Source organism: Acanthaster planci, linkage group LG07 (assembly GCF_054643075.1).
Source record: "Acanthaster planci isolate LZ-2023a linkage group LG07, COTS_SCS, whole genome shotgun sequence".
Lineage (NCBI taxonomy): Eukaryota > Metazoa > Echinodermata > Asteroidea > Valvatida > Acanthasteridae > Acanthaster > Acanthaster planci.
The window spans coordinates 19,777,589-19,787,155 of NC_141783.1; the positions used below are offsets into that span (position 1 = coordinate 19,777,589).

The following is a 9,567-nucleotide window of genomic DNA, read 5'->3' on the forward strand; positions in this document are numbered from 1 at the left end:
ACTACCTATAGAGTATGGACTACCGACCTGATATCTATAGATGTTACCTACCTCCATGATGTTACCTCCAATGTCAGCCATGAACGACTTTGAATAGAAATGAAACCCTTAAATTAACAAATTTTGACAATTGCGATAATTTTGATAATTGGCTTCGGTTTGGAAATAGAAGGTGGATGTTCCTCGGAATTGGTGCAACGATGGCGACTTTCCCAAACTTGAGGGACAATGCCCTCGTTATGTGAACAGTCAAAACTATACAAAAGCGGACGCGCCACGACTTGCAGGCTCCCATTGGACAATCGCTGAACGTTGCGCGTTAACTTCCGGTTCCATGTAAACGGCGATCAAAGCATGTGAGTATTTAACTCTGTGTGCAGTGCATGTGCAGTGGGCGTGGTTGAAACTGAAGTGATGTCACACTTACAAACCGGATATATTAGCGAATACGAATAAACCAATAGATTTCATGGTACAGAACCCGGTATCTGACCATCCAAGCACCCTGAAGACATTTGCATGAATTTGCACGCTTAACCACAAATGTGATCAGAAATGAGCAAATTAAAAAACAGTGACCAACCATATGGTCATTGTGTTCAATCGTATTTCAGCCCATATTCTTTCCTCGTGTCCATACGGTGACCTGGTCTTTCTCATCGGTTTATCAAAGGCAAATATTACTAACTGAAGCAGACACATTTCAGTCGCGGAAATACGTGATTAATATGCATTGTTTACACATTTCATATTGGTTCAGAAAACGCTGAACAACCCACCTGCTTGGCCTTGTAAATAATGATTTAATTATACTGGGATAAATTTCACCATTTAACCGTTAAGTGTCGGTACCTCCTCCACTTTCTCTTTCTCTGATTGGCTCTGTCCACGGGCGTCGCTAGAGCGTTTTAAAAGGGGGGTGCCCCATGAAATTTGCCGCCGGACCGTCACGCCAAACAAGTGTACTCTATCTCCTTTAATTTTCATTCACCGTTCTTCTTGTATATTTTGCTCACAGACAATGACTTTGCCGACAAAACTAAACAATGGGGGTTGTGACACTACCGACACCCCCTTTCTAGTGACGCCCGTGGCTCTGTTTTGTTTGTTGTATCAACTTTTCTAACGTAAAATCTGACTGGCTGAGGAACCATCCACTCCACAGCGACTGCCCATTCGCATCAATTTGTTGAATGCAGGCATGCACTGATTGGCCAATGCAAACGCTGTGTATTACATACAATCTACATAATTGCTGGCAGAGATGACTATCGGCGTGGTTATAGGGCAGCTTGCTCGGAAAATCTGCTGATAAATGTGAATCAACGTTAACAGCTCACCTTGTCGAACGTCGCTGTGAATTAAAACTCTTCGCAATGTACAGGTGAGGTTTTTCTAAAATTAAAAGTCGTTGGTATAATCACCGAAACGTGCAATATGCATGCTACTACAAATTTTGAGTCGCACACTTTTATCAGCTGAACTCTTTTAAAGAAACACCCTGTTTACAAGGCCATCTTCATATTTTCTTGCAATCGTTTTTATCGTTTTGTTTCGGCCAGGCTCTTGTTGCTAGCTTTGCTGGTGTCGCTTGGTTCCTGCACTCTGCTGGATAAAGACGTAGGGATGCTGGAAGATCTGGAGGATCTCCTACTCAAAGATGAAAACATGAAAGGCTACTCGGACCAGAAAAATGGTACGCTTCTTAAGAAAATGATGAAAGGACATAGTTAAATGTATTTGTTCATGGAGGTGTCAGCTTTCCTGAGAACAAAAATTTTGGGGCAGCCGTGACTATCAGAGTCTAGATCTTACAGCTGATTTCAACAGGCTTTTTGATTTTGATTTGTTACAGGTCGAACCCCTTTCGGCCTGTGGAATCAATTCAACAGTGCCAGAAGATCGCCCATGAACAGGAAAAAACTTCAGACGTATCTCAAAATGCTCGAGGAAAGAGACCCCACATTTACAAGAGTGTAAGCAATATTTGGTATGTTTTGTTTGGGGGGGGGTTATAATCTAATTTAAGAGATGGAGGCGGGGCAAAAGTGCTGACGGATCAGGTTAAGAAAAGAGTTTACTTGTACTAATTTAGTATTAGGGGGAAGTCGAAAAAATTAACAATCATGCTTTGATATGTACTTTAAAAAATAATTTCAGTAGATACAAAGCTTTAAATAAAAAAAGTTGACCAACAAGCATGGGAATGCAAGCCCGTGCTGTCATCTGGTGCCTAAGTATGTTTGTAAGAATCTTTGCCATTTTTTTCTCTGTCCAAGCAATATAGTGAGTGGCTCCCAAACGTTGACCAAAGGCAAGTAAAAATTGCGTCCAAACATACTCATGGTTAACAAACTCAAAAACACCTTAAAGAGTCTAATGCGACATGGAAACGTAGCTATTGAGGAAAAGCCTGGGTGGAAATCTCATTTGTAAATTCCACTTAATTCGATTCAGTAATTATTGGCATGGGTTCTTTCAGACATTTTTCACAATTTTCTCAACGTCTTCTTGCGCATCCGAGATGCCATATAAAAAACTCGTCATTACTGCAGGCTTTCAACCGAGGACATAAAAAGTCGCATCGCTGAGATCAAGCACACCTTGGAGACAAGGCAAACGTGTGCCACCACAACTCCTCAGTACCGAACGATTGACGGCTCATGTAACAACTTTGCTAAACCAGAACAAGGCGCCGCAGAAACACTGTTGATCCGGGTAGTGAACAACGCTTATGATGACGGTGAGTGTCAAAAAGGTCCACGTTAAATTTAAAGCATCAATGCTTTTCTGGTATATTTCAAGACGAAGCTAGTATTTGCACTCGAAATTTGCAAAGGTTGAACATAATTATGTAAAATACCTTAGGCAATTTTAAGTTACAAAGATACAGTTATAGTATCTTCAACTTCGCTTCACTTGCGTTCGCATTTTGGACTGCGTATCGCTTTTGTTCAGGATTAGCAACGCCTTTCTCGTAATATTCAACTGAAATGTTCTTTTTTTCGGGAAAGATCAGGCACGATAAAAATCAAAAACAGTGCCTTGACGCAGGAAGCGTGTTTGTCTGGTTTTTGTTTGTTTGTTTGTTTATTTGTTTGTTTTTGTTCAACAACTGCCCATGTTCTTTGATAAGAGAATATGGTTTTATGCCAGTTTCGAGAGGAGACTAGTCTTTACGAATCATTAAAGCCTCCCTTGTTGAAATGTCAGTCTTAACTTCGCTTTGAGAATTTCAACAGTCACGTTATTATAGCCTTTATTCAAGTCGAGTTTCCCCAGCGTATTGTGTACAAAAATCGCCAACGGAAACTGTATCGATTATTTTATTCTTCTTGCGCGCAGGTCTTTCCAAACCGCGCACGAAGTCGGTAGCTGGCGGTCCGCTGCCCAACGCTAGGGACGCGTCTCGTTCTGTCTTTGACAACGGAAACAGGAAGCTGGCTGATTTAACGACGCTGGCAATGCATTTTGGACAGCTGACCGACCACGACCTGACAGCGGTACACACCCCTAATGACGGTAAGAACCAACCATTTCTGTCTGTAATGATGTCGTTGAATTCTGAAGAAATGTTGTTATTGTTATTTCCATTTGGGGACTTCAGTGGCTTGGGCTATATACATGTAACTTGTACAATAAAAGGTTTCTTTCCAGGTTGTATTCTTAGTGAAAAACAGGATCGCGAAAGAGTTCCTGCAGTCCGCGTTCCTTTAGTAGTTAATTCAATCATGTTCAATGGGACAGCTTCAGTTCCAGAGAAATGAATTTTTCTGAAAACATTTTTTCTGAAACTTGGTATTCTTCTCCAATGTATGAAAATTATTTAACATTCCTATTTGTTATGCATTGATAAGCGTACTTTTTAAACACTAAAAAAACCCATGCGATGTCATTCAGGGAAGACATTTTTCAGTACACAGGTTTTTCTCAAAAATTCCGAACGCAGTATTTCCATATTGAAAACATTTATGAGTAAGAAATTGATGTTTACTTCTATGCACATAAACAACAGTGAATCATCAAAGAAGAGAATGAAATTTAGTCTAGCAAATCTGCATTAAGCCTAATGCAGTACTTTTTGTGTGCAAACCAATGTAACATTGGGTCTTTCTTCCTGAGCCAAAATATAAGGTTAACTGAGACGCAAAGGTGCATTTTGAAAGTTTGTATTAAAGAAAATTGATTGCAGATACCCTTCAAGAAAAGATCTAAAATGTTAGCTTCGGATGATGTAATGAAATAAGGAAATTATGTCTCTTCCCAAACTTTTATCTTCGACTTCTTTCGCGATTATATTTTATAATGAGTTTGGAAATTTGTGATTGTCCAAACTGCGTTCCTGTAGTATAATAATGATTGTATTCGTTATCACAGTCAACTGTTCTGATTGTTCCGTGGAGAGGGAGTGTTTCTCAATCCCCATCAACAACGCGGACCCTGTCTTTGGCGGGGTCCAAGCCTGCTTCCCTTTCGTCAGGTCGAATTTTGAGACGGACTCTTCTGGCGTCCGTCAGCACATTAACTCCATCACTAGCTACCTGGACGCGTCGTTCGTGTACGGCTCGGACGATGCCTCTGCACGTGACCTGGTTGGCAGTAAGTACATGTGACTGTTTGTGTAGCCTACGATGGGAAAAGTTTTCAAAGCAAATAACTGTATCCCAACCAAATCTTGATGAACCTGCGGCAGTTGCTGGAAATGTGTCTATTACTTTCTTATGCAGTCTTCATAGACACACAAATGTTAACAATACTGAACTGTTATCTTCTGGTTTTCGGTTCAGCGTTTATAAAGATAGGGGTCACAGAAAATAAAATATAATTCAAAACTCTGAAAAATCAAATCAAAGCTCACTAAGAAATGATTTTCAACCAGGAACGCAAAACTACCATTCCACCCTATCTGTAAAAACGTTGACGGTTCAAAGTCCTGAATTAATTAATTTTCCCGTCCAACGTTTCTTCGTTTACGGAAACAGGAAGTTACGATATGACTATTAATTGCCCTAAGAATTTACTTTTCTATTGTCCACGGAGCTCCGTGCAATCCATCAGCTTTTTGAAGTTTTGAAGCAGGTTATTTTTCCATTTATACAGAGTCACTATTTATACAAGGATAAAAACTTGAATAATGGTGACCTTACTACCCACTGGACAACTTAATATCAGGATCTTTGTTGAATTGTCGAATTAAAGTGAGAATTCCAATTTTATAAATTTCCTTTTGATAGGAAATTGGCAGTTTAAATTAATTTTCTATTGGTGACAATAAATTTGCCAAACAATTTAAAGTTGTCAACTTTTTGTCGGTAATCTGAGAAGGTCAGCCATACCTCAAAAGTTCTTAGTGTTTAATTTTGGTTTCGTTTGGGGCATAAACCTGACCCAAAAGCTAACATTTCAATCAAAGACAAGACCATCTTTTGCCAATGATTCTGGCTCTGTCATCCACACGACCCTGTATATTCCTACAACAGGTAATGGATTCTTGTTACACGACATCGACGGTGTAACTGGCCGCGAGTTGCTTCCCCCCGATAAAGAAAATGATGAATGTGTCGGGGTCAACGAAACTGAGGGTATTTATTGCGGCAAAGCCGGTGACGGTCGCGCCCCTGAGCAACCTGGCTTGACCGCCCTGCACACTCTCTTCTTGCGGGAACACAACCGCATCGCCGACGCCCTCCTCAGCCTCGACTCGACTCTGAGTCCGTTGGACGTCTACCAGATAGCCCGTAAGATCGTCGGGGCCGAGTGGCAGCACATTGTCTACAACGAGTTCTTGCCGCTGATCGTTGGGGCAGACTTGTACGCGTCCGAGGGGCTTTCACCAAACTCAACGTACGCGTACAACCCGGCCGTGGACGCATCCAGTGCCAACGTGTTTGCTGCCGCCGCATTCCGCTTCGGTCATACTCTGGTACCGTTCAACATCACTCGTGTCAACAGGAATTACCAGCCGCGATTCGACGAGATCAAATTCACCGAGGCGTTCGTCAACGCCACATACATATACGATGAATCCATTCCCGATGGAGCCGTCGATTCCATTCTGAGAGGTATGACGGTTCAAAATTCGCCAAAGGTGGACAGGCATTTCTCGGACGCCATCACAGACAACCTATTCGGTGACCCCGATAAGGAAGGGTGAGTCCGCTACTTTAAAATTTGAGTAAACTTCAGAAACCTCAAATATCATGTGGATTAAAAAAAAGAATATTGAGCCGAGGAGTCGTTTTCCTGCATGAATGCACCATACACGTATGAATGAAGATAATGTGCAGTGGTATATAGATTTTATGATGGAAGTGATCAACAGATTATGATCTGGAATTAACAGTGCATGGTGTTAAATTAACAATGATTGGTGTTAAATGTACATCATTCAGTATTGAATTAATGGCATGTGGTGCTTTAACACCATGCATTTTAGCAGCACCTCTGTTGCCGTAACATACATAGGGCTGTATTGCGTGTGGTGTACCAAGATGGTCGTATGTTCAAAATGGATGTTTTTCAGTGGCCATTTATGCACCAACGGTTTTCACAATCTAACCGAGAAGCATATCTTAATCTTTTAGAGACGGTTTCGACCTGACAGCACTGAATATTCAGCGAGCACGTGACCACGGTTTACCGGGCTACACCACCATCAGAAAGGACTTCTGTGGACTCGGCGGGATTAATAGTTTCCGGGACCTTTTCGACAACGGCGTCATGACACGACAAAACTTCGAGAATCTGAAAGACACATATGCGTAAGATTTTGTCATCAATTTAATCACATCTTGAGTGTCATGATCGAGGGTGTAAACTTTCGTCATTGACGGGATGATGATAGAAAAAAATATTACAAATTTCAATCTGTTAGACATTCGAAATGTGGGTCCATGCATGGGGTGTGTGCGAACAAGACTCATAATTGACTTTTCACTTTAAGTATTTAAGCTTTTTTCCTCTCTGTCTCATTTATTGAGACCGATGATACCCAAAGTACCAGTTAATTTTGGAAACGCGCACAGCTGCATACATCTGGTACTCTTTTTCAAAATTCCCTGTCCTGTCACATTCCAAGATTGAAGGATAACAGATGGAATTTCATACCTTGATGCAGCGCATTTCATTGTTTGTTGCTTGTTTAACCTCCTGTGCCTCTTTTTTACCTTTTGATGATGTTCGTTCCCATAGTGACGTAAAGGACATAGATGCTTTCGTGGGCTTCGTCCTCGAGAAACCTCTCCCTAACGCCTTGGTCGGACCGACTCTGGCTTGCATCTTCGCCGATCAGTTCCGCCGACTGAAATTCGGCGACCGTTTCTTTTACCAGAGCTTGTGTCAGTTCACTCCAGGTATGGAAAGGGACCTTTGCCAGTTATTGCTTAATTTAAAGACGTAATGCTGTTTCATATCAAGTCAAATTAAAGGCATCCCAAAAGAACGACACTCTTAAATCCTCCACCCAAAAGGTTCACCAAGCCTCTACCCTACTACTTTGACGATGTTCTCTTGTACTCCCTTCACCTTTTAGACCAATACGCTAGAAAAATTTCTCCTCCCACAATTTTTAAAGGACGTCGGCCATGGGCTCTCCTTCACTCCCCGAAATGAAGCATCAAACAAATCAGTTTTGCTTTAGTAATCTCTTTGTCTATTACATGAAAAATTGGGCTCCTTTATACCAGAAAGCTTTTTGATTTTATTTTCACGACCATCTACGGACTTAATTCAACGCCGTGGCCTTAACATTACACGCGTTCTGTTGACTGTTATTCACATGCAGCGCAAATACAAGAGATCGAAAAAGCCAGCATGGCCAGATTGCTTTGTGATAACGTCGAGGCAGTCGATGAAATCCAACCGTACATATTCATGAAGGCTAGAAATTTCGGGAACTCGGAGAGACGTCAACAGGGAAAAAGAGGGTAAGCAAAAGAAGAAAACTATTCGAAAAATATCGGGTAGGACACAATCTAAAGATTATGAAGCGGCTTAATTGAGAATGCATGTAGCAATGATATTCGTCCTGAACTACAAATGTGTGGAATTAAATGGGAATCAGAAAACATGGGGAAATGTCTAGAATTTTGGGGTATTCAAGAAACTCGCTAACATAGAAGCTATAGAAGTAATTAGTTTGTGGGATTGAAGCGCTGTCTGAACGATACGCCGTTTGCTTTAAAAGGCCCATTTTCTGAATCCATCCCAAAATGTCAAAGTTCAACTCGATAGATCCAAAGCCTGATGCTTCTATTTTTCCCCGCTCTCTCTAGACTGTACACCTCCTTCTACGAGTACAGCAGGTCTGGTTCCTGGCCGCATAAACAAGAAACTGTACTGGAGGGATTGGATAATAGCAGAGTGTCCTGTACCTCGTGCGAGATTCCTGTGGTGGACCTCTCCAAGTTCGTTTAGACAACACTCACCGGTCGAAGCACATATTATGCTTGAAAAGAATATCAAAGAATCGAAAGAAAACGACGCACGCACATTAAGTTCAATATTTGGTATTAGTATGATTTGCGCGGAGTTGCCTGTTGTCTATTTGTAAACGCGCAGGTAGGCCTAACATGTTAAAGCAGCGTGTACGTGGGTAATTTCAAGGGTTTTCTAATAACATTAGTTTTACAGAAAGGTGGAGTTTATTTTAATTTAATTTAGTCTGTACCTTTAAGTTTAGAAGTAAATTTGGTGTTGTTCTATTGACATTGTTGCTCTGTTTTGCCCTACAACTTCGTTTATGGATAAATGCACATTTGGTGTAATTGTTTGTTCACCAATTATTGAGTTCCATTCGTTGCACACGGTTTATCGATCTGATGTTCACACAGACATACACTGACTGTTGTGTTAGTTGGAGGTCATATTTTTGACGTTTATCGGAAACTAATAATGTTAATTGAGGTGAAGGTTTATTCAAAGATCGCACGATAATTTACCCATTTTTAATTTTTCCACAGCATTCTTTAAAGATAAGTCATCTTATAAAAGAGACCATAAGGAAAAATTACGTTTAATACAGAAGCAATAGAGATATTTCTGAAGGTTTTATCTAGCGTACTGATAAAAATTTACATCCTTGCACATTTTATTCTTACTGTGACAGACTTAACCTTGCCTATAATATTCATACAGTAATGACAAGGTTTTCGTTAAGATGGTTACATAATTCCAATACAATCATTTCCCTTCAAGAAATATATGAACAAGCTCTCCTTTCAAGTTTCTTCAGATTTTTTAGACAGAGATCACAATTTATCTAAATGCTGTATTTTCGAAACGCCGGAAAATCTTAAGCTCTCTCCGCCCCCCGTCTCTTTCAAATCCCCCTTAAACCCCCACCCACTACTGCGGCTCATAGAGATCGCGCACTCTCTTCAAAATCATCTCTCTAAAATCTCTTATGTACTCTCTTAACTGTGACTCGCTCTATTACATATATATTTTTAAACGGTTCAGTGCATCCACATTCTCTTGCATTCCCACGCTGTATCCAATAGATTCATCAAGGTCGACATACCACCTGTTGAATAAACCAAACTGTTTTCTTCCTTCGTGAAAGTGAAA

General features: G+C 40.7%; 1 protein-coding gene across 1 annotated transcript; it reads left to right on the top strand.

Annotated features, from left to right (window-relative positions):
- Nucleotides 1–1,224: 1,224 nt before the first annotated feature.
- On the top strand, nucleotides 1,225–9,567 carry LOC147798693 (salivary peroxidase/catechol oxidase-like). The gene is made up of 11 exons (XM_087138710.1): nucleotides 1,225–1,384; nucleotides 1,563–1,696; nucleotides 1,856–1,976; nucleotides 2,556–2,743; nucleotides 3,346–3,522; nucleotides 4,378–4,599; nucleotides 5,481–6,150; nucleotides 6,585–6,761; nucleotides 7,192–7,352; nucleotides 7,784–7,925; nucleotides 8,274–9,567. Exons 1-11 carry the CDS (start codon nucleotides 1,377–1,379, stop codon nucleotides 8,413–8,415), a joined length of 2,142 nt encoding a protein of 713 aa, XP_086994836.1. The 5' UTR covers nucleotides 1,225–1,376; the 3' UTR covers nucleotides 8,416–9,567.